General features: G+C 42.9%; 3 protein-coding genes across 3 annotated transcripts; 1 reads left to right on the plus strand and 2 right to left on the minus strand.

The window, feature by feature from the left end:
• Positions 1 to 7,051: 7,051 nt before the first annotated feature.
• LOC119555003 lies at positions 7,052 to 8,541 on the plus strand. Its single transcript, XM_037866145.1, has one exon. It carries the CDS (start codon positions 7,161 to 7,163, stop codon positions 8,463 to 8,465), a length of 1,305 nt encoding a protein of 434 aa, XP_037722073.1. The 5' UTR covers positions 7,052 to 7,160; the 3' UTR covers positions 8,466 to 8,541.
• Positions 8,542 to 13,829: 5,288 nt separating this feature from the next.
• On the minus strand, positions 13,830 to 15,318 carry LOC119555002 (alpha-(1,3)-fucosyltransferase C). The gene is made up of 2 exons (XM_037866144.1): positions 14,393 to 15,318; positions 13,830 to 14,329 (listed from the first exon to the last, which is right to left on the minus strand). The coding sequence occupies exons 1-2, from the start codon at positions 15,316 to 15,318 to the stop codon at positions 13,915 to 13,917; spliced, it is 1,341 nt and encodes a 446-aa protein (XP_037722072.1). The 3' UTR covers positions 13,830 to 13,914.
• Positions 15,319 to 20,294: 4,976 nt separating this feature from the next.
• Positions 20,295 to 22,440, minus strand: LOC119555001. The gene is made up of 2 exons (XM_037866143.1): positions 22,046 to 22,440; positions 20,295 to 21,985 (listed from the first exon to the last, which is right to left on the minus strand). Exons 1-2 carry the CDS (start codon positions 22,438 to 22,440, stop codon positions 20,434 to 20,436), a joined length of 1,947 nt encoding a protein of 648 aa, XP_037722071.1. The 3' UTR covers positions 20,295 to 20,433.
• Positions 22,441 to 25,743: the final 3,303 nt, after the last annotated feature.

Here is a 25,743-nt window from a genome sequence, read left to right on the forward strand (position 1 = left end):
AAGAGAACGGGGAAGAGATTTGGAAATTAAATGCTGCTTCTGTTTGATTAACTCCTTCAAATGTTAGTGCACTTAAGTTGAGAATGTTTTGGAGTTTAGGTCTCCGAGTTCAATTGGTTCGACGTGTGTCCGCACATTCGTGTTCATCCTGGCTACCTTTCTGTGTGAGTTTGACTGAAATTGGAAAACCCATCTCCGTTTCGCCTGCAGCACTTAGCGGAGCTTTTCCTGCTGCAGTGCCACCTTTCGCTCAAACGGCCACAAAAGGTTACGTAATAACGCCCAGTATCTTGTATCTGCAGGCTGCATTCAGTCGGCAGCTGCCGTGGTATCGAATTTCCGAGTCCCATTCATATCGAAGGCTGCTCAGCAATTTTCAATTTCGATGCCCGCTCGCTGACAAATTGACTCGCAACTTTGTGGGTTCTCTAGAGGAGTGAAATGGTGGGGGGGTTCCTCATGTCAAAGGCTGCTCGAGCCAACACGGCCTTTGACACCCCGAAATGGAGATGGCGGGCAGGGAATCCAATCCCAGAGCCCTCAAGGTGGGCGCTAAAATTTTGGAAACGAAACTACACGAAATGAAATTCAAGTGGATATTGGGTCACTTCTGGTTTTGGTTTTCAAGTGCCCGGCCGTTTGTCCATTTCCTTGGCACATGCCAAGTGGTCGCCGAGTATCCGATTTCGGGGCACCGGGAAAACCTACAAACTCCCATATAGAAACGGCAGTACTTTTGCAGATTCCAGCGGACACAGCTGTGGGAGATGCTCGGCGAAACATTCCTGGCCATCAAGCACAAGGCGGATCGATCGTTGGGGAGCAACATCTGGTCATACTGATCTTAATTGGAACATCTCCTCAAAGGAGGCACACTCCGGTGGATCTTGTTCTGCACTGGAAGAAAAATCAGCCTATAAAGTTGTAATGCTTAAAAGTGTAAAAAGGAAATCTACACATAAATTAAAAAAAAATATATACATATATTTATATAAATAAATATTGATTATAACCGGAACTATTAAGTAGTGCTGGGATGTTGTGTTCAACAGAAATTATAAACTAAATAGTTCTCCATCCTTCTTAATTTTAGGAGAAGTGTTATTTAACAATTTAAAGCATTATATTATGGTGTGTATTGTAAAAGAAAGTCCGTGAAAGGTTATTGTACCACGAATAACTTGTTTTCTTATTGATAGGAGTCCTTAAGATCTTGTTTATCGTTGGGTTATTATAAAGATAGCCCCTATTATAAGAGTAGTAGTATTTTTCCCAGTGTATTCGACAGGTAGCAACGAACTGAGCCAAGCAACCTGGCCATCAATTTCGCGTAACGGGCTGCGAGAACCGCTAGGCCATGGCAATTGCATTTCACGGTCCTTTCCGATCTCCCCCGATCTCAGATCCTGGGCTCGCCAGCGCCAACGGAACCTGATCACAGATGTCCTGACGGCCACAGCAGATCCGATCGCCCTCGGTTGCGGTTTAACGAGATGTGCGCCCGCCCCCTCGACACACGCCTCCACAGAAACCCCCGAGCCGAGATCTCCCCTAGCACGATTTTTGGACCTAATAATAAACCCCGTCCGCTCCTCGAGCGAAAGTGTAACACAATTTCAGACACGCGCATCTGTCGTTCGTTTTGAGTTTCGGTTGTCGGATCTTCAAGGAACAGTTGTGGCCCCCGAAAAAGTACAGAATTGCTTGCAAAAAAAAGACGAGTTTTAAATACCCAAGAAGGGGCGACACGTGGCACTTGATTCGTATCACATTTCTGGACTATTTCGGTAGTTTACATTTCGGTAGGGAAGGGTTCCTCTTCAGTTTTTTTTTTAAGTTTCGTTTACTCCTCTTGCCAACTGTCAACCCATTTGGCCGATATTTATGGCCAGTTGCCGTTGGGCATCGGGAATTCTTGGGGGAGGGGTCGTTGGCTGTTGCAACTGTTATTAACATGAATTTATTGCTTGTTTCGGCCTTTTTCGGCTGTGAATTTGAATTTCAGCGGACAAAGTGTGACCACACCGGACCTCCAGCGCTATTAGGGCCTAAAAGGGTTAAGAGCTTTGCCAGTGCGGGGAAAATATGGCCTGTTAGAAGTGCCATATTTTGGGTGTTCACCTTTTTTCAATAAAAAATTGTATACGTATTATGGTAATTTTAGAAATTTTGAACATGTTCGTGCTAATTTACCTTGTTTCAATGTTAAAATATATGATATACAGTTCTTTATTGCACATATTATACATTTATAATTAGTTTTATTTAAAATATTGAGAAATATAATTCCTAAAATGTTTTTTGACATAACCTTAAGCATTATTTATAGGATAAACAGTTTATTTACCCAATATTTCCAATTTGCTGAACATATCAAATAAGTAGCATTTTCTACCCGTATCCTATATATATAATATCCCATCATTTATCAATCTTCTGAGGCAACCTTTTCCCTCTCCATTTGATTTGAAAAATGTCTTTCTAATCGTTTGAGGAGTAACAACATTAACAATATGAACTTAACCAAATCCGTGTTGGCCCCGTCAAGTTGCGTGTAAAAACACGAATTTCTCGATTCATCATCGCGTCAGGAGGTCCTCACTCGAGGTCCTTCGGATCCTCGCGGTTCCATTGATAAATGCCAAACGAAATTTGTCGATTGTCAATCAGAGGATCTTGGGTTTGAGTTTTTGAGTTCGAGGTGATCCCTCTCGACTCCTCGACTGACAGCAAACACGCGGTGTTGTCCTTACTCGTTTTTTTTCTGTTTTTGTTATTGTTGCTGCTGCCTAATGTCTTGGCAAATAAGGAGCGTCGCTCCTGGCGACGACTTCTGCCACGGTAGTCCTGCATGTCCTCCGCATGTCCCATATCCCCTGGATGTCCTGTGCTCCCGGCAGGCACGGTGTGTGTAAATCAGGCCGCCTGTTTACAAATGTGTCGCCATCGCGTAACTCAATCCTTGCCGCGCTGGCAACACAGGATGCGCTCGACAGCCGTCGCCGGCTTGGCAAACCAATAAATACCATTAGATGTTGCCCTAAGGACTCCTACCTCGCCCCTTACACGGAGAAAAATGAAAGGTGCTTAACGGGATTTTGGGAATTTTGAATTACTGTAAGTTATAATGATTTTCAGAAAAATTTGTAATACATTTCCCAAACCCAACTTATTAGAAATTCCTAGAATTTAATTTAATAAAATTTTGGTATTTCGTTGGGTACATATGTAAGGTATATTAGTATACGAATTGGAATAAGGAATATGAGAAATTACAAAAAATTCCTAGAAACTATCTTAATATAGTTGAAGTTTAGCGATGGGCACTTATATAATGGCTATGAGTTCTTATTTAATTTCTGAACACAATCTAATAAGATATTTTAATAATAATACAACTTTAGTTGATCCTAGAACTAATCGCTTTCTTATTTAGTACCCTAAATCCGTAAAAATATTTTCCGTGCTTCTTGTGTATCAACAATGTCATGTGTCTGCATGTCGCCGTCTTTAACATATGTCCTTTGACACACACACAAATCCTTGAAAGGACAAAGGTGCCGGGGTGCAGCTGAACTCGTTCAGGACACGCATAAATTAACGGGCCGGGAGTTACGCTGATTGTAGCCCTAATCCCCGGTTCCTGATCCTGCACCTTTTGGCCCCATTAGCACGCGTTCTCCGCGCACGCGCAGCCACTTGAAAGGATAACGAATTTCGACTCCACTCCGGGGGCTACGTGGTGTAAGCAGGCGGCCAAGGGCCAGGACCCAGGGTCCTCTGGCTTAAGTGCCAGGGTTAAAATTAGTCGAGCCCTGTCAGCAAATCTGATTTACGCGCCATCTGCTCCTTTTTCTCCTCGAACCCAAATCCCGGCCTGCGCTCAGCTTTTCGTTCTCGGGTCTGCCTTCTTTTCCCAAATTATAATTTTAGTGGCAATCTAATTAAGCAATTACAAGCGTGTTGTTAAGCTGCTTTTGGCGTGTTGATTTATAATACTGGAAAAGGGGAAAAGTGGAGAGCAAGGCAGTTGGTGGATATGGAACCTCTAGAGATGATTTCCGTACAGATTTAAGTTGGGGTTTTGCATGATGGTGAAATTGTAGCTATTAGAAACCTATGTTTATATAAAAGTAAACAAAAATGTAGTAGATCTATCCCTAACTTTAATAAGTCCCTTATCCAACTTCTTTCTTATTATGAAGTAATCATTCATACAACTTTCTCCATGAATTATTGAATTGAATTGAACTGTCTTTGTGTGGATAAATTTATTTAAGTGCAGTAATGGAGCTTATTTTCCAGTAATACATTTTACAAATGAATGAACAATACTTCCTCTGAGGCTAAATTCGAGCGGGAAATGTTCCTCCACCCATTTTAGATACTACCCCCTCTCCACTCCATTGGGTTTACAAAATAGGAAGGTCTTCTGGCCTTTCCTAGGACACTCGACTTGACACCGGGACAGTTCAATTAAATGCGATATTTACAACACCTGACACGGACCACAAACTGGACAAATTAGTTGACAGGCCAAAGACGTTGACCACAGATGGTCAGGGGTCAAGTGTTGCTTTCCGGGACCCCAGATGCACTTCTTGGCCCTTTGCGAAGGGAAAGTGAATGAGAATTAATTACCATGCCATCGATATACAAATATTCCATAAACTTGTAGATATAATTTCCCAATGGACCGAACAACCCCATGCGATCCGACACATCCTCAACAATTAATCATGCGAAGAGACATAACTTTCGGTGAGATTTTTAATGACTGCGCCTGCTGTCATCGCGGCGATCGTAAAAACTCAGGCCATCAAATAGATTTATTATTGAAAATATTTTGGCTGTCCTTGGTATTGCGTTTTGGGGTCCTTTCCTTGCTGCAAGGATGTGGCATCATGATGATCCCAAGGATGAGGCGGCGTTTGCGGATGCCCAAAGCAAATGTTGTGTTAAATTTATTTTTATTGTATTTTGTCATTTTATGATGACTCTGCGCCCTCCCTTTCCTCCGTTTTAATATTGTTTATATGTATACAGTTCCCGGGGCATTCGATTTCGATTCGTCGAGGGTCATAAAAGTGCAAATGGTCAAACATTGGGGAATTTTCCTGGGCAGGGTATCTTAAGGGGGCAGCTGTCTTTGGATAGAAATCAATAAGTTACAATCAGAACAGAACCAGAAGCTTTTACAGTAGCCCATAACGATTGAATGCCTTCATCTACGGCTCTCTACATATCCGTTTGTAGCGCCGACAATCCTGTATACCACACTAATTAACCCTTGTAGCTCGGCGAGATGGATGACAAAAATGGGATGGGGCGGGATCTTGGGCCGAGGAGCACATACAACACCTTTACACATAATTAGGGGCCTGTTGACTGCTCCCGACAATGGATGTGTGTGTCTATATGGAAGGTAAACACATGTCTAAGCCAAGGCACTGCAAGAAATATAAAGAAAGTTCTGGGACTTGATTGATGATCACTGGATATATGTTTAATAGACATTGGTTTATAAGCCCAGCTAACTTTGTTTAATCTTAAATTCGTTATTCAATGTCTTATAAATGCTATTCATTCCTTAATGGTTCTTTAAATTATTTAACTAGCTGTAAACGAGCTTTAATTATTATAGGGAAGTGTTTTTTTCTGTGGCTTACCAGCTTAGTTCTAAATTTCTCCCAGTGCACCTTAACTTCTACTTGTTCCTAACCACCTCCGGCTGGAGCGTCATCTTGGTGCTGCTGCCATTCATTAATCCACATAGAAATGCCAATGGCAGAGTGAGATGTTGATAGTGAGCCGATGGAATGGATATGGAGATGGAGAGGTGATGGTGATGGTGATGGTGACCAAAGCGAATGCAAACGAAGGCGGCCGAGGCGGCACAACAACAAAGCGGCCAAGAGGCCTATTAGCCACAATAAAGAGGCAGCCCCCTGCCACCTCCAAATCCCCAATCCCCCTGGAAATTCTATTATGCAGATGAATGGATATGGGACTGACTGACTGACTGACTGGGTGTTTGTGTGTTTGCCCCGCCAGATGCCATTACAATGTAAACCCAACAAAAGTTCACTCGGCAAACTTGATGCGCGCCTGGACCAGGGGACGTCTTCATCTCCATCTCCAGATACTTCTCCTCATACATGTGTATATATCCGAGGCAGCACTTCCAGCCACCGCAGCGGAACAATTGATCAAATATCATAATTTATCAAATGACAATGCAACAGGCGGCGGCATCGGCGGCCTCTGAACGTTTTCGTTCCCGTATTTACTTGCCCCAATCCCCACACCAAAGACCCCGATCTCATCTTACCGATCCCCGATCTCCAATCCCCCATTCCATTCGAAAGCTACAACTTAATTTATTTGGACAATTTAGGTCTGACACAACAGCCATCGTTTGGCTGTCGTGTTCTCGGTCCTCTTATTTATTTCGATGGCCAGTCGGAACCCAATCTATTTAGCATAATTGCAGCTACGATCGGAACCGAGAGAACCAGATAATAATGCATTCTTGTGAGGGGTCTGTGTAATCCTAGATAGGCCACAGTGGGTCAAATAACCAAATTAAAAGGCCAGGGAAAATATTGGGACAAACCGTTTATTGTTCTATTATGGTAAACCTGGTCATGGCATTAGTTCTAATCTTACTGGGGAAAGCATTCTATATTGGAATTGGGTAACTTTTCAAACTAAATAGTGTCAAGTATGCTCACAAAATGGTAGGTTTATTAAAGCTGGATACGTTTCTTTCTGGTTGGTCCTCGATTTCAATAAAGCTATTAATTTTTGAAAGTTTTTTTGATTTTGTTGTTACTAGTTAAGTTTTACACTTTAAAAATGTAGAATCTCAAGAATTCGCGGTACGAACTAGACAAGTGATGCTTATGATTATTCCTTGAGAGTTAGCGACTGAAACATGTTACAATGAGATTGTGAAAAATTCACAGGCATCGATAATAAATTAAGCTTAAGCCAAATAATATATTATGATAACAAAATCTATCAATTTGCCTTAAGACAAAGTAACCTTTCACTTAATTCTCCATCAGAACTCATTGTGTAATATATTTTAAATTTCTGTGTGTTGTGTATACTGCAAAATTTGCAGTACTTGTAATTTCTTTGAGATCCAAATTGCCATGGACAGTTATGCGAGGGCCAGGACACTTCAGGAGGAGGCGGGAGTTCCTCCTGGGGGCGTCAAGCGATGTTGCTGCAACTGCAGAAGGAAACTGGATCCCTACCAACTGTTCGATGATAATGTGGAGGATATTGCCAAGAGCCTGGCTCAGATAATGCTGATCTGCGGCATCAGCACGGCGAAATCCTGTGCTGCCAGGTCGATTATCAAGAGGGCCTTCGTTTACCACGAACGCTTGAGGACCTCTTGTCCACCAAATCCGGCGCCAGGGAGTCGCTTGAATCGGGAGGACTTGCTGCAGGCTCTGCGACTCAAGTGCGAAATGGAACCCGTGGAGGCGATGCTCACCTATGCGATCATCAAGCGGGCCTTCAAGGCCTTCTACCATGGCAAGCCCCTGGTGACCATCAGTAACCCCATCGTGGACGCCATGGCGGTCCACACCCAGCATGCCGCCTGGATGCATGCCGCCCACAAGACAGCCAGGATCTTCGACAACTACAAGGCGGCCTTCTTCTGGGCCCACAAGCACTACGAGAGGCAGATCAATCTGGTGTACAGTGCGCTCTACCAGCGGATGACCACCAGATCGGATCCCCTCCTGGTGCCCGGTTGCCCCTGCAAGGGCTGCTCCAAGCAGGAGGTTCCCGGGCATCCCAAGGCGGGCCAAAAGCAGATGACCAAGATCAAGCTGTCGGAGGGTGCAGATCTCCCGGAACCCTGCATCCTCTGTGGCCTGCAAGTGCCGCGAATGGAGAAGGATGTGAAGATCAAGATGAAGCCTCCGCGACCCATCATCAACCACGAGGTCAATCTTCCCAGATGCCAGCAGTGCAACTCGCCTTTTCTCATCTGCGAGTGCAATATCGATCAGTTGACAGGCGAGCAGTTTGGTGAATGTGGTCAGGACTCCTACAAGGTGAAGTGGTATCGCCTGGAGGAACCAGTGCCCATTTCCCAACCCAAACCCCAGTCGCTTGGCGACGAGGAGCAGGACACCAGCTATGCGGAGGCCTTGGAACCTCCAGACGATTGGGACAACCATCATTGTCCCATCGACTGCAAGCACGACTCCTGCAGCGAATCCTCGAATGTATGTCATAGCACCTCCTCCTCGGAATCTTCGGGAAGTGACTTTGCCACCTGCGAAGAGGGCGATGATAAAGAGGAGGACGTGGTGGCCAAGTTGGAGGATTACCTTAACAAACTGTGGGCCGAGGAGGTGGCTCAAAAGAAGAATCCTTCGTATGTGCCCAGAACCATTGAACCACCTGGTTTGAAGTGTCTTAAGTGCAAGGATTAGTTATTGGAATCCTATATTTCTCTATACATATTTTGGCTATATAAATTATTGAGTGAAGGAAATTAGAAAACGGAAACAAAGAATGTGTTCAACAAATAAATTTTGAAGAAACGATAAGCTAGATATACATGTAGGCAGTTCTTACTATCCTTTCAGACTTTTTTAATCCTACAAAAGTTCAGAAGTCTCAAAGTGCGGGAGGTGTTCTGTCACTCCTGGTGTCACCTTTAGTTCAACGACTTGCTATTCCCCTGGGCCACCCACTCCCTGTCCTATTCCCAATCCCAATCCCATTGCCACCTGGGGAATCGATCGCCCACACGGGAGCCGGCGCTTATCACGCGCCCACAGATCGCGCCTTGACAATGGCCACTTAAAATGCCATTGCCGGTTGTAATCGCCTCTAAATTGCTGGCACCTCGCTTTTTTGCCCAGCCTGGAATGGGATATGGGCTATGGGATGTGGCATTCGATGGGTTGGAGCTACTGTTGTCATCGCCGGCTGCTCCGCCCAGCAGCTCCCAGGAGCTTCCACATAAATCGCTGCCCTTATCTAAGCACTTGCATCTCGCTCCGAACAGAGCTGCGGATCCGCGGATTCGGATTCGGATTCACGCTCCTCCTCACCGCTTATCAATCTCAGCTCATCTGCACGCAGAACAGAACAGAACTAAACCAGACAAAAAATAACAAAAAAAAAAAAAACAGAGAACGAAGCTGAAGCTGGAGAACATCTTCTGCGAAAAATAATTCCGCAACTTGTCACATTTTGTAAGATTCAAAGTCGCAGAGACAGGCACTAAACTGCAGACGCCTCTGCGCCAGGGATTCGGGGATTGGCCAGCAATGAAAGGAGTCCTTGACTGTCAGGATGGGACTATTATTACAGGGTATAATAGGGGTTAATCGACTATAACTGGAAAATACATAAAGGAGTAAATATATGGTTAAAATATAATATTGAGAAATTTGCAGTAGTCAAAAGAGTATATCATACCATATAATACTTATATGCACTCATATACCAAAATTCATGATGATCTGTAAAGATTAGAGGGAAAAAGTAATATTCGTTGTATGAACAATGTTTACTGGAACTCTGTTAAAAATATTTTAAGTAAAAGTGATACAAGTTTAAGTGGGATCTTTCGAAAACTTAAGCTTAATTTTTAGGGGGCTTCCTATAGTCCAATTATCCCGACTTACCCTCTCTATTTTTGGCTAGGCTCAGACTTTACCCTCGAATTCCTCCCGCCTGTCTTTTCGAATGTCTTCGCATCTGTCTGTCGCTGTGGCATGTTAAACTGAAGTCACATTTGCATATAGATTTATTTTTATGGCCACTGCCCTCGGATGGCTCGTGAACTATTTATGTGTGACGATCGGATCGGTTGGGGGAGAAAGATCTCTAGCCGAGGATCGTTTCTTGCCCAACTATGCTGGCATTTAAAGACCCCCATTAAATATTTGGAAATATTGGAAATCTCTGGATAATTCCGTCTTGCCAAATTCTTAATTATGATATGCTCACATTGAGTTTCTCTATTAGCCCAGATTTGATGTGTCTTCCCATTCCCTTATTTCTGATGGGTATTGTGTCTGTTGGGGTAAACAAAGCCCTCACACTCAATTGAGTGCCACTTTTCGATTTTGGATAGAACTTGGAAGCTGTTCAAGAGACGCAAGAAACCATTGAACTTTTCAGTAGCCATCAAATTTGCGTCTAATGCGAACTGAGACCCGAAAGTTCCCCGCCATCGTCTTCGAATTTGTTAAACCCCTGCACTCAATAGACACTGCAGCCACTCGAAGTTCACTTTGATTGTTGGATTCTAATGCACTCGGAGAAAAATATTGGAATTAAAGAATGGGATTTAACTTGATTTTAAATCTAGAAAGCCAGCGAAATTACAATGATATTGAAATCACTTATACAGGGTCCTTAAAGTATGCAACAATATTTATGTTGCATACTTTTAGACACTTGTTTAAACGATATCAAAAAAATTTTAAACCCAGTGTGAGTACTAGTTGAAAATAAAATAACCAGTAAGGGATTTTTTAAAAAAGATATATATACCTGAAAATATATCTGAAATAATGAATTATTAATGGTAGATAATGGTACGCTTTAATTTCCAATCCCATCTATGGAAATGTATAGCTAAGTAACTTTTACAAGTTTTAATTAAGAGCTACTATAATTTTTCTAGGTGTATGTTTTGTATCGATCTGTTCCATTGTTGTGGGCCTGAAGCTTAATAGTCTTTTTATAGCTGCACTTTTTCAACTTCAATTAATGAAGTGTCGAGTTGTTAACACCAAAACACACGCCTTGCTCCCAGTGGTGCAGCCTACTCCTCCCGATCCCCAGGGCCCAATGCCCAATCCCCACTACCCAACACCCTATAGCCAATACCCCTCCTCCTCCGTTTATGCCATCTCCCCATGGACCTCTATTTCCAAACATTTCGCCCAGCCGCGAGATGGGAACAAACTTCGCCGCTGCTGCAGGTGGGGCAGCCGAAAATGTAAACAAACAAATTAAAACGAGCATCGACAGCAGCTGCAGACTTTGCCTCAGGTGAGAAAACGGGGCTGGGTGTCCGGAAAATGGGGAAAAGTGGCCAGAGGGGGGTTGGCAGGGAAAATGCATTTTCACGGCAGCGCCAAAAGCAAATAACCCAGACAGCAACTGGAAAACGGCAGCGGCCAGAAGCTCTTTAATCCCAAAAACTTTGGTAGCACTTAGCGGTTTACGAGGCTCTCGAGAGGAGCCCTTTAAAGTATTTAAATACCCAGGTGGAAAATAAGATATGGAGAAAACCGTAAAGCCTTCCATCCGGTGCTTTTTTGGCGACACTTTGTCGAGATTGAGTTGTTAAAGTTTGATGTGTGATTAAAAGTGGAGTTTTGAGAGGATGTTATATATAATTAAATGGTTTTACTATATAGATGTTTAAATAAATTTTTAGATAATACATATTTTAAAATTTTTTTTTAACATTATTGATATGTAAAATTTTATTTCAAAACCTGTGAAGTTTTTTCGATTTTCCCAGCGCAGCACATCTCACTCCCACCTTAACTCCTTATTTATTGACCAGTTAGTACACTTCTCACATCATCCCATTGTGGTTCAGTTTGCTCCGCTGCTTCACGGTGTCCAGAAATCAGAAATCAGTGTGGGAAAACAGTTGGAGCGTCAACTGAAGCGCCGCTTCCACCTGAAACTCCACAAAAAAAGAAGAATCAAGTGTGGAGAAGGCCGCCGCCAACGCATCCAAGAAGTTCGACTCCAAGAGCAGTGAGAAAAATGTTAATGATAAACCTGTTTGTCAATTAAACAAAAATATTGTAATAGTTGATAACAGAATGGGCAAACACGAAGTGCAGTCAGAGGGAGTGAGATGATGAGAACTTCCCAGAACCGAAATGCTGTAAATGTTGGGGCAAACGGGGGAACTGGAGGGCAGAGGAGCAGCCAGGGACAACCTGTCAACCCAAAAGGGCCCAAAAGGCCCGAAGGCTGGACTGACTCGATGTGCTTGACTTTGGTTTCATTATCGCCTCGCCTTCAACTTCAATTTTACCATGTCCCAGGCCCAGTTCGAATTATGCACTGGGAAAAATAGGGAAAAACTGAATATTATAAGGTGGAATACTAATGAAAGTATACCTTTTATCACATCAAGGTAGATGTTTAAAGGAAGTTTTTTTTAAGGGAACCGATCACAAGATATTACGGTTTACATTTTTCGATAAGACTATATGCCCCATTTATAGGGAAGCATTAAAATGGTGCGAAAACTTTTTAGCTTAAAAATCAAAGAAATTAACTAAAACTATAAAAAACTTTAAAGTATAATTGTTAAATTTAAGTTCATCAAAAATATATATTAAGAGAGAGAGTTGGTTAAATTATAATTAAATAGTCGGGTTATATTCAATCACCAAGGATATTTTATTAAAATAACAGTACAATACTTTCTAGGATATGTTTTTTATCTTTCACTCCCATATATTATAAGGTTAACCTTATTTATATTTAAATTTCCGTTTCCTAGGGTATCGTACTAACATAACATAAAATCAAAGTGGACCAATCAGCACCGCTTTTTTTCTCAGTGCCATCCCATTCGCATCACTCGGCCAGTTGGCCGCTCTGGCTTATTGTTTAGTGAAGCATTTAACTTTTAAATATGATTGTGTGTGGCAAGAGGAAAAGTGTTTTGTGCATGTGATACCGTTTTGAAAGACATTCCGAGTGGCGATATGGTGTGCGGAGGGGAGTTGTAAGTTGGTGGGGGAATTGGGGGCATCTCGGGCACTTCACTCGCAGCGCTGTGAAATATTTCCCATGACAATTCTGTTTGTTTTTCGTGCATTGTGTGCTCGGTTGGCACCTCACCTGGACGGACTCCACCACTCCACCACTCCACCCAACTTATCCCACATTTCTGGACCGCCTTGTCTCGACTCGTCGCCCACTCGTTCGTGGAGGCCCCCGTCATCGAGGGCTGCCCAACACAGGTTACCCATCCCCATCCCCATCTCCATGGCCATCTCATCTGGAATGGTCCACAATGTGTGGAACTAGTTTGCTCTATTTGCTTTATCTATGCCCATTGCCGGTGACGGCTGTCTCTGCTTTTTCCCAGGCACAAGGCTCCTCTTGAGCGACAATAGCTGCCAGGCAATTCCCATCCCCATCCTCCACTTCTGCCCACCGGAGGGGGCTCCTCCAACTGGTCGGTCTCCCATATGGCGGCATTAGCTGATGGGTATTTCAACAGGCCGCCCGGCACGGGTCGGCATCCAAGGCATCCTGACATCCTTCCAGCGAGTTGCTAAAATAACCCAACATTTTGAAGGGAATTATGCCTGCTTTTTTGGGAACAGAAAGCCGAATGATGGGTGCTCTTACCCTTTGCAAAATATTGGAGAAAGGAGCTTTTAATACTGGATAAAAAAAAAGTTCTTTAAAAATATGGTACACTAAGTTTGACTATTTATACAACCTATCTTACGATTTTCTTAATGGGATAGTGAACCATTTTTATAAAGTATCATTGCAATTGAAATTTGTGATAGGTACTTTAAATATTGTTCACACATTTTATATAACTTTAAAAACCCTAGATCAAACTACATATAATGTAGAAAGGTTACCTAATATTAACAACCATTTATCTTTTCAAGCAACCATAACTCCCCGATAGAGTACAACTTATTAAGCTCCCTTCATTCCGGAGCTGTCGGCGAGGTCAATGGAGTGCCGCCGAAATTCCGCGGAATTAAACCAGCAAGAACCTGCCGAAAATAACCAAAAGCCCCAAGACGAAGGAAGAACTCAACTCGAACTAAACGGAACCACACCGAACAAGGGCAATTTGCGATCGTTGGTAATTATAATTGGGATTGGGGATCGTAGGGGGAATACTGCCACTCAGAGGAAGGTGGTGGATCGATTGGGGCAGTGGTATTTGGTCCACCAGCCGATGAAGTCCAGGCTGGAAGATCCCGCAGGAATCTTGCGCTTCTCGAGAGGCTGTTGGATGAGATAGCATAGGGCGCAGTAGGGTTGCGAGGTTTTGCGCAGCTTGTAGAGGGAGTGCCACCAGAAGTAGCGCTTGTATTCCTCCGGGTTATTTGTTAGATCCTTTAGATGACCCATAAGATCCTTTGGGGTGGCAAAGTCCAGGCTGCTAATATAAGAATGCTGAGGCACCAGATTGGTTAGGTTTCCTCCTCCAATCAGAACGGGTACTAGATATTTATTCATGGCTGTAAACATCTGCGGGGGCACATAATCCGGACATGCGGTGGGTTCAAAGATCAGCATGAAATAATAGTGACTGCAGCTAAAAGGGATGAAAATCAGGAAACGGTTAAAACTTTCACAAGATCGGTATATAATAACCTACTCATCGGAACCCAGGCAACTATCATGGGCATCGAGATCAGCATACTTGCGCAGCTCCTCCAAATACAGGCTCTCTGGCAGACTATTCTCATCCACTTCATACATTAAATACATAGCCAGTACAGACTTCTTATTTATTTCCCCCTCCAGACGTTGGATCATAGAACCTGGCATATCATCGGCAAAGTTGAGGCTGGGAGAACGGAACCAGTTGAGCCTCCTGGCCAGATTCGTATAGGAGAAATAGTAATCCGTCCAGATGAGCTGAGAATCCAGACGATAGGTCATGGTCAAATTGAACAACATAAAGTCAGGCAGCAGATCCTGCGACATGGGCTTCTTGGCTGCATAAACCACACAGTAATCGGGATTATGTTGGGTGCCATTCAAACCCTCCAGGGTATAAGGATGATCTGCATTAATGACCACCGCATCGAAAGCTTTGTCGTTGTAGTTCCTTTGGTTGGTGACCAGGCAACCGCACTCCATGTGGGCAGGTCCACCGACCAGAGGCTCATTCCACAGCAAGATCATCTTGAGGTCGTGGTCTTTGTCTCTATTCTGACGACGATATAGGGGAATTGTGGCGAAGAGCATGCAAACGGTGACCACAGCCACCATGGCTTTCAGGACATTCATACATTGATTGGGTGAGTACAGCTCCCGCTGGAGATTCCTCATCGAGACTGGAGATCTCCGGGGAGGAGGTAGCCTAATGGCATCCTCAGAGTTTATCGAGTCGCTATCCGGCATCCTGCGATTACCATCCTTACCAATTTCCTCATCCTTTAAGAGCTGTGATGGTAGAAATCTAGGGATTTCCTCCATTCCATCAGTCTGCTGTCTTTCCAGCTGCTGCGGATCGGGATTCCTCCGGAAACTGAGGATCTTGTCCACTGGCATTGCACGAAGTCTATCTATAGGCATTGCCAGTAACAGCTCTTGAAACTGGATGTATAATTTACAAATAATTTGGCAAAAAGGGGCAGGAAAATAAAGAAACTGCCAAAATAACAATTTCTAATAGCCCAATTTTTGGAAAACAAATTTAAAATAAAATACTTGTATCTTGAAAAGGTTTGTATGTTGACAGAATAGAAGAGCTTGAGTTGTTGTGTATAAATTTTGATCTAAAAATCAGCGAATACTCGAATATTCCATTATCACTTTCACGTTCTTTGATTTATGTATCCTCATAGAATGGAATAAAATACAAATTGCCTGGCAACAAAACGTCGCTGGGAATCGATTGCCTCGATCGGGCATCTATGGAAAACCCCTTTTCAATCAATCTAGCGATTTAACACCCCCCACACCCGTTTCCACTCCACCTGGCCACTTTTGCATTTCCGATTTGGCACTTTCATCAGAATGGCCACGCTTCCTCTTCGCCTTTTTGCCATTTTCAGTCCGTTCAGGCGAACAGGAACAAAGTAATCAATCATTTTGCCAAACCATCAGAAACATGACAATCTGCCAGAAAATTTGCGTAACGTTTCACGATTCACCGTTGAGGGGGGAGTTTTGGGCGTTACGAGAGGGGGGAGCATATAGCCATCGATGATATATCACTGCAATTTCGAATATTCATTTCTCCGCTGTTGTTTTTCCGACGCCTGCTCCTCATCGTCCTCCAGTTCTGGGCTCATTTCAAATGCGTTCCGCATCCGCGATGAGGATGTGGATGTGGATGTGGATGTGGACGTGGATGTGTCTGTGGATGTGGATGTGGACGTGGAGTGGGTGGATGGGGTGGAGTGGGTGCCGAATAGTGGACAGTGGAAACGCCACTTTGCGGACGTGCCAGGCGCTCCAATGGATCGTCGGAGCGATGGAGTGGATGGATGATGCCGGTGTCATTGTTTCCTCACCCATCCCATCCCATCCTTCTCCGCCACGCACGTTGTCTCAATTATGGGAGAGTGCCAGTGAGAAGGAGAAAAAACATATGTACAAAGAGGAAGTGCACTTAAAAAAGGATTTCCTTTCATTTTCTGAAGAATTCGCGGTGACAACAATTAACTAAAGAACAGAACATCGTTGAATTGTTCACATTTTATGGAATTTGTTTCGGTTTTACTACTCAGAGTACCTCAGAAAGCTGAAGAATTCGCGAGGTTTCATGCGACACTGTGTATACACACCACTTTTATTTTGCCAGTGTAGCCTTGCGGGAGGAGCTAGCAATTTTCGAATTGACAACCATTTAAATGTTACGCACTCATGTTAACTTCCACAACGTGACTCGCCGCGAAGCAGAAGTATTCCAAAAGGGTTTCGGTGGAGAGGAGACCATGTAAATTGCCTGGATCCGATGAGTTATGAAAGTGAAATGGATTTGTGATTGCCGGCCAGACGAGCGAAATTAGAAGACCGCCGAACCGAGCCACCGAACAAAACAAAGAAAACCCAACCGAAGCGAACCCAAACATATATAAATTTTAATTATTCCCGCGAAACGCTTGCGAAGGAAAACGAATGCATTCTGAGATCCCGATCCCAATACCAAATACCATATACCATATACCGAGTACCACCGATCCTGCTGCTCCAAGTCGGCGAATGGCGAATGGAATTGAAATTCCATTGTGAATATTTTTTGGGGGCGTTGCCGGCGCGTCGAGAAAAAATGCAATAAATATGCATATGAGAGAGCTCACCTCCAAAGGAGGTGCTTCAAAAAGGAGTCCCGAGGAGCCGAGTTATGGCGATTTGAATAATTTGGTTCCCACACTTTCGAAGATCTCTCCACTGGCAGCCCAGCCGTTTTTAATTAAAGTTATTAATACGGCTCCTCTTTCTGGACTAGGTGATTTACCTAACCACAAGATCTGTCTGTCTGCCCATTCCAGAGACTCCAAACTGAACAGTCTCCTCTGACTTTTGACTTCTGACTCATTTAAGGGGCTACTTATCGGAACTGGAACTCGAAACGAAACTGGAAGGTGTCCTTAAGCCCAGATCTCGAACGCGATCGGCAATTAAATGCCGCACACATTGTTGGCAACTGCTTAATTATCCATTCGATCCCATTCGATTCGATTCGAATCCAAAGAGCCGCCTTCGGATCGATTGCGTTGTCTCTCGGACCTCGGGTCCTAAGTCTTAAGACCTAAGTCTTAGGGAAAGGAGCTAACGAATTAACATGTAATTATCTCAGCTTGGGCCGCTGGCCAAAGGAAACGCATCGAATCGACGGCGACACCCGGACCAAAAACAAAACTGGCTAACAGTAATGCCATTTCGGCTATTTTCTGTCCTGATTTTGAAAAAACTCAAAACTATATATGTTTGAAACTCGGATATGTCTTTATCGTTCTCACTATCAGTACTTTTTGTAGTAATCTTGCTTGGTTTATATTTTTCGATTTAGGGGTTTTATTGATCAGAGAATAAACTACGAATTACATTTTTCAATATCAAGTTAACATTATATATAATGAATCAATAATTAAAGTACCTCGTTCTTTAATTGAGAACAATCGTTCTTAAAAACCGTGTAAGTACATTTTGGAATCAATGGTCTGAATATTAGTGAGAAATGGTGAGAAGAGAAAAGTTTAAAAAAGTTTATTTAACAAATTTTTGACTAATAGTTTAGTTGTAAACATATACAATGAACATACCGCCATTTTAACTTCGTTCTATTTTTAAGAACATTTTCAACTCAGATGAGAACGTTAGAATTCAGATTTAGCTATTTTTTATCACCTATAAAAGGCATCTTTGTTACCCAGAACCGCGACTGCAGCCTAGACCCGAGCAAAGATGCGAGGGATTCCGAGTCCCCAGAGGCTGAGGTAGCAGCTGCCGCAGGTTGCGTGCGTGCCGCTTCTTCCTCCGCCCCTTTGATTCCCAATTCCCGCTCCTGGGGGCGTGGTCCTTCTTAGGCGGATTCCCAAATTGATCTCTGACTTCGTGGACCCTTCGAACTGAGCTGATCCCAACTGAACCGACCACCCGCACTAATAAGACGAGGGGAAGGGGCAAGTGGCGCTAAAGTTGTCAGTCGCCTTGTCCGCAGGCGACGATCCTCTACACCCTAATTAGGTGTTATCTACGACTCGGGTTTGGCTCCTTTAATGTGGCCGACAAAGTGAGAAGGCTCGGCCAGTGGTGGTTTCTTGGAGTGATTAAATGAGCTACACCTCGAAGACCTCCGAAGACTTTCACTATTAACAAGCAGCTTGGCGCCACCGGTAAGCGGAATATTATAATAGAACTTAGGTTAACAATTTTCAATTGGATATTTTTAAAATAAAAACTCCGGTTTTTTAACGGAAAATAAGGTTGCGGTCAAAATACTCAATTTCTTTGGGTGGAAAAGTGGTTTTTGTTAAAAATAAACATTTTACGATGTGTTTTTTTGAGATAACTTGGCCAAAACTTATCCCACATTAAAAAGACTCACTGCTATATACAACATACAAGCTGCGTAATCAATATTCATCACTTTCCGGCACGTTTACAAAAATTTTAAATTTCACAAAATTTTGCATTTTTCACAAGGGGTAACATCATCTATTTTTGCAAAAATTGGTCAAAAACTAAGTTTATCAGTTTTAAATGCCAATCGATTGGGAATTTTGTTACGAGTTCAACAAGGTATGACATTCCACATTTGGAGCGGTACTTTTATTGTTTCGGCCAAAATACTACATGTTTTTGGGTGAAAAAGTGTAACTTTGGATTTTTGTTAAAAACCAACATTTTTAGTTGCGTTTTTTGCTGTAACTTGGCCAAAACTGGTCTCACATCTAAAAGACGCACTGTTATGAACAGCTAACAAGCCACGTAATCGATTTCCATCACTTTCCGGCTTGTTTAGAAAGATCCAAAATTTCACAAATTTTCGCATTTTTTATAGGGGTAACATCACCTATTTTTGCAAAAATTGGCCAAAAATTAAGTTTATCAGTTTTAAATGCCAATCGCTTGGAAATTTTGTTACGAGCTTAACGATGTATGACATTCTATGTTTGGAGCGGTACTTTTATTGTTTCGGCCAAAATACTTCATTTTTTTGGGTTAAAAAGTGTAACTTCGGATACTTGTAAAACATCAACATTTACCGATGTGTTACGAGTTACGAGCTTAATGCGATATGATTCTTAATATTTCTAAATTTTTGTGTAATGCTATGGTAAACATATTAATAACAAAAAAAATTCCTAATGTCTTGTTTTCGATTTAATAATTGGTTCTGATGAGCAGGGGATAGCACACTGTGCGAGTAAACTAATAACCAGCATTATTTTCTTGGCAGCCAGTAAAAAAAACTTTAAAATCCCTACGCATTTTTAAAAAACGTATAATACCGATTTAAAGACCTGTTGACCTACACACGAACATGACATAATCTCGGGGTTGACGCATCCCCTCACGCATTTGGGCGCCACTTATTCGGCGTATGAGTGTAATCCATCACTGACACACTTGTCCACTCGGTTGTGCTTATCACTGCCCGGCACTATACTCTGCAGGGTAATATGGAGCACTCATTGTCCAAATCCCAATTCATCCCGACTGTTTTGCGCAATTGATGGCAATCAAGGGAAGGGCAATTGCCGCGATCAACGGCGGAGACTGCTCCGTTCCATCAGGGGATGACACATCCGGAAACAGGCAATCAGCAAACCGGAGAAAAGCGGATTCCGCCGATTTGAGCGGGGCCAACTAATTGTGACCCCCTTTCGAGGTTTATCTATGATTTTATGAATGCAACTGCAAAAGTTCATCATAAATTGGATTAAGTGGACCACAAATCTTTTTTGTGACAAAGGCTATGTCATAAATTTTTTGAGAGTAATTTGAAAGAAATCTACAGCTTAAAATGGTATTTAAAGATTTTGATACACTTATTTTGATCCATTCTGCTTGGTTTATAATGAATGTATTATAAGTCATAGTAGGGTTAAAGTACATACTTTAATGTGAGGTATAATCATATTAGCCATGGCTCAGGTTCTTCTAAGTTAAGTGGTAACTTTTATAGTTATGGTTTATAGCGTTTTTATAATAATAAATCCTACTAGTATTTTATTAAAACGGAATACATATACAATACTTCTTGATTACTGGATCATTCGTGCACTTACTGTGCTTTTTGTAGGACTCCAGGCGACTCAGCTCGTCCACCTTCATGATCAGAGACTCCTTATGCGTGTTCCACTGTACAGTAGCCTCGAAATGCGCCAAGGTGGGTCTGGTGTAGAACGAGATGACGTAGGTGTGCAGCTCATCGTCTTCCACGGACTCATCGGTAACTGGGATCTTGCGGTCCATCTGAACTACCTTTTTCAGGGTATAGTTTTCGCAGAGCTCGGTGAGATTTCGATCCTCCAGATGTTGGTTCATATGGCGCACCACCTCGAGAGCCACTTTCGTAATGTGTTTCTTATTTGTCACCGTTTCAATGGGTTCACAGGAGCACCACTTGTCACGAATTCCCGCCTGAGAGCATTTTCTATTATGAGGAAGTTCGAAGAACAGGGACTGACATCCCTTGCACTGTGAAGCCCGAAGATTTGGATTAAACTTTGACATGGAGCTTACGTTCAGTTGGAGTAAGTGGTGCAGAGTCATGTGCACATCGAAACCTGAGGACAGGCGATTCTGGTTTGTCTTTAGGTTCTCCACATACTGGGGATATCTTTTTCTAAACCAGGGTGGAACATATATAAACATCATGGGTAGACGTTCTTCCAAATAACCCGATTTGGCATTCTGTCGAGTTACACCGTATCTATAGCCGTGATCACTCAGCACAAATACTATCGAGCGGTTGAAAAATCCCAGTGCATCGTACACTAAAAGATATTCCCAGAATACCTTGTCCAAAGCGGTGGCTCCCAGGAAATCCTCATGAGTGAAGCTGTTGCTCCAGAAGAGGCCAAATATGGGTGCCACTTTCTCAAAACGTTGCATAAACTGCCTGGCAAAGTCGAATACATACTTGAAACCCAACTTGCGGCCAAGGCAGAAAACATTTCCGAACTCACGTCGAGTTTTTAAGATAGTTTCCAAGGCAACTATGAAGTTTCTGAGATAGTAATCCACTGGCTGCTTCTTAAAACCGGGTTTATTATAGTTGAAGGTATTGATCTTACCACAGTCTTCGCCGAAAGCTGTTAGATAACCATAGCTCTTGAACCTCTGCCAAATGTATTTCAGTTTGTCGATAAATCCGCCATGACTGAATCGACTCTGTGCCATGGCCTTTTCCTCGGCGTTTCCAGTGAGCATGGCCAAAAGATTGGGTATGGTATTCTCACCCACCTTGTTAAATCCCTGCATCTCGAACCATCCTGGTCGTTGCAAGAATTCATGGAGCTTCGGCATGGAGCGTCTTAGGTTCAGACGAGATGTGGAATCAATACCCAGGATGATCACATTTGGCTTGGATTCCTCATCAGGGCGATCTTCCTCTGGATTCTTAGTGTTATGACTGAGACGGTCCTGAACAAAGAGAAACCCATCCTCTTGAAGAAGCTTCATTTCATTTTTTTCATTTACGGCATAGCATTGGCTACTCAAAAAGTCAATGTCCTTGGGTACCAAAAAAGATTGGTTCAGAGGTCGAGGATCAGACAGACTGTAAGAGATAAGGGAATACTTATAAGACCTAGATAATATATATTATTGTGGAACCCACGTAAAATCCTTATCCGGATATGAAGCGCTTGTATTCCTTCCAATCACCTGGTATTGACATCGTAGTGTCGCATTTACGACCTTTTTTGAAAGCTTTTCAAAGACGCCATCGTCAATATTGAGTCTGTATTGTCTTAGTTCCGGATCGAACTCACTTAAAACCAAATCATTATCGGTGCTGCACTCTTTGAAATGCTTTTTCTTGAAGACTTTCATTATGTCAGAGGAAAAGGGATCACTTTTGGGCATCTTGCAAGAAGGGCTATCCACGTAATATTGTTGCTTTTTTCTGGAAAAATGTTCGATGTTTGGATAGTGGGAGTGCAAAGCCAGTTTGGCAATGCACAGTATAAAGCCAAGGCTACAGAGTAAAAGTACATTACTCTTTAGACCCATTATATCGACTGAATTATCATTAGATAAGGTTATTATGGGTAGCATTATTATAGTAGCGAAATTAGTTATGCTGAGTTATAGTTTGTCATGGATCAGTTTAGTTAAAATACTGGGAGTATACTTCTTAACTCTTTATTTCGTAATAATAATACTATCTAGAAATCCATTTCTTCTTTTAGATTTCCTTACCGATGGCTCCTCTTTTAATGGTGTGTCTTTCAGCACTTTTCAAAATGCATATTTATGCGAGTTTGAGAGAGTGCCCAAGCACACAAATCAAGCTGACTATCTGGCACCGTGGGCTATATCTTCCCAGCCTTGTTTATAGCCTTATGGCGTGAGACACTGAGACATGGGCAATTATGTAAATATGCGGCGGCGCCTGCTAGCTGGGAAAGTCTACAGGACTAAGGACGAAGGACACAATGGGACAACCGCAAATTATTGCCGGCCATTTGGCGAATGAATGCGTGACAAAACACAGGGCACAGAGGACACTCCTTGGATGGAAACGGGGAGTATTCACAGGAGACACAGGCGACACTCGCGCACAAGGACAATGGACAATGGACAATGGACAGTGGGCGCAGCGGGAGTGGCAGCGAGGTCAAAGGTCAGCCGCGCTAATGTTGTGCTAATTGCTAATTGCGATTGGAACGCGGTGGAAATGGAAAACAGAAACAGAAAACAGAAAACGGGACAAAGGAGCTGCTGAGGCGGCGCTCTAGCCTAATTGAAGTGTCCTTGCCGCGCGATGATTTACTGCCCGGCGCTTGAGGAAGGAGGTAGCTGCCGATTGGCAAAGGTGCAACTACACAGAGAAAAAAAAGGAGTACCAACGAGACTGATTCAATACCAAAAAGGAAGGACAACGGCCAGGTCTCGAATATTCTTAAGGTATAATATGTACAAAGGTATATAAGGGTTCTAAACGTGTTACATTCAAGCACTCTAAACTTAAAATGAGAAAGTCACTTTAGATGTACTACTTGTATGTATGCAAGCTGGTTTTATAATACCGTTTCCTTTTATAATAGATCTTTGGGTTAATTAGTTCTGACAATTTTTTCATAAAAGCAGTTACTATTTCTCATTCATTTACCAACCCTGCCTGTTATAAGTTTGTATACTATAGTAACATAATAGCCTTTTTTCCCAGTGCAGTTTAGCCCTTTGCCTTTCATTGCCATCGAAAGCGGCGTCTGAAGATGATGACAGCAGCATCCGAGTGGACCACCCAGTGAGTCCAGCAAACTGCTGTTCTTTCATATCCTGGCAGGAGGTCCTTGGCCCCCAGAAAACCCCCTCTCCTCCGATGACTTTGTTTGGTAATTCGATCTGGCGCACGCGTGGCCAGCTCAAGTCGCAAGACCTCAGGACCCCAGGAGCAGGATCAATTGGTCGTCTGGCCAAGTGGATCACTCTCTCTCTCTGATCTTTTTCGGCAGTCGCCAGCAGTTGGAGTTACGTCAGATGAAAGGCATAGGATCGGGGGAGACCCAGAGGGCAGACCCAGTCAGGTAAGGCCAGGTGTCAAACGTGTAACTGGATACTCCTCTGGCCACCTCCTCGGGATCGGGATCGGGATCGGGATCAGTTCATCTTTAGTTTTGGCATATGCAAAGTGGACCACCAAATTGACTGGATCGACCGTCTGCTGTTTTTGGGTCACTCCTGGGCGATACTCTATAGAGGCTTATGGGGTATAGAGTATTGATTATGAGATGGTATGGTAATTATATTGAGGGTGTTCCAGAAATATCCTGAGGATCTTTACTTTTAGGCACTTAAAGGGAGAAACATTTAGTTGGAAAAGCTATATACTCTAAATATATTTGTAGAATTAAAGGTAGATGTTGCTGCCTCTTTCTTATTTTAGATAAAGTATTATATCAATATATTTCTATATTTCCAGGAAAATTAAAAGACAGTTAAACATTCTTAAATATTATATCTATTAACATACATCATAATAATTCCTTAAAGTCGTTCGTACGTTTATCTGCCAGTATCTTGTTTTTAATAAAATAAAGAAACCCACAAAAAAATATTTAAAAGTGTTTTCAAAGTCATTAAAAAATTGCAGAGCATACAACATCCGTTGTTATAATGCTGATCCTTCTTCTTTTCTCCCCCCGATCTCTTTAATTTTTTTGGGGCCTTCAAAATTGTCTTTGGCCTGTTTCTTTTTTTTGTTGGCCACCAGAGTTGATTGAAATTTCGGCAATGACCCCTGCAGCAGCCGAGAATTGTGGCCAAGACGGCAGCAAGAGCAGAAAGCAAAAGCACAAGCAAGAGCAGAGAGCAGAAAGCAAAAGCAGCTGGAAGCAGCAGACTGGAAGCAGCTGCCCCAACTTTAACTTGGCCATTAACGTTAACAGCGACCTTTAGTTTGCCCACTGGCCAAATCGACGAAGCGTTAAAACGCACACGGTGACAGCTTTTTTTTTGTTTATAATTTTTTTTGAGCCTTTCTTTATGGGCTTCATGGGCTAACAGTGGCAGTTGCATTTTGCCTCTGCGCCGCCGTTGCTTAATGTGCGATTTCTATCTGCAAATATAAATTGTAATTATTGCATTGTTGCGTCGGAGTTGCGGCAAGTTCTTATCAAAGGCAGCCATCAACGCCAGTCGGCTGACAAAGGCAGAAAAAATTAACAAAAAATTGCAAATGAGTGTCGAAAAGTACATATACCCCCTTTTTGCCCTTCTGGGTTCACCTGGCATTGTTTTTCCCTTTCCACGGCAGACAAAGCGAAACAAATTGCCCAACTTTAGTTGCCGTTTCTGCTGCTGCTTTTCGCGCTTTAACACTTTTTTGAATGCGGGGAGAGGGCCGGCGGTGTTTGTAAAATTGATGATGGACCCTGAGTTATTGCCTTGGCTTGGTGACGACAGCTGCTTCTGAAAAAAAGGCGTGGAGTGCGGGAAAAACTGGGGAATGACCACCCAGCAGTCAGAACAATCCCCTGAAAATGATTTAAGAAAATACATTTTAATTACGGCGCTCGAAAAGTGATGAAAATTGCCCGCAGTGAGAGAGAGAGGGGGAAAACAAAACGCGTTAATCAATAAATTGCCGCCCAGTGCAGCGATGATTTTCCCCAACCCATCCATGGAAATGCATCCAACGGTGCGTATGAAATTGAAAATCAAGCAACACAGCGGCCGGGGAACCACCAGAATCGAATAGCCACTTGGAGTTGAGCTGGGATCTCGTGGCCCTCAAAGACCACACGAATGGCGCCCCCATATGGAGATAGAGACCCTCCCTTTAAATATGGAGAAGGGGCCCTGCTTTGA

This window comes from Drosophila subpulchrella, chromosome 3L, assembly GCF_014743375.2.
Source record: "Drosophila subpulchrella strain 33 F10 #4 breed RU33 chromosome 3L, RU_Dsub_v1.1 Primary Assembly, whole genome shotgun sequence".
Classification (NCBI taxonomy): Eukaryota; Metazoa; Arthropoda; class Insecta; order Diptera; family Drosophilidae; genus Drosophila; species Drosophila subpulchrella.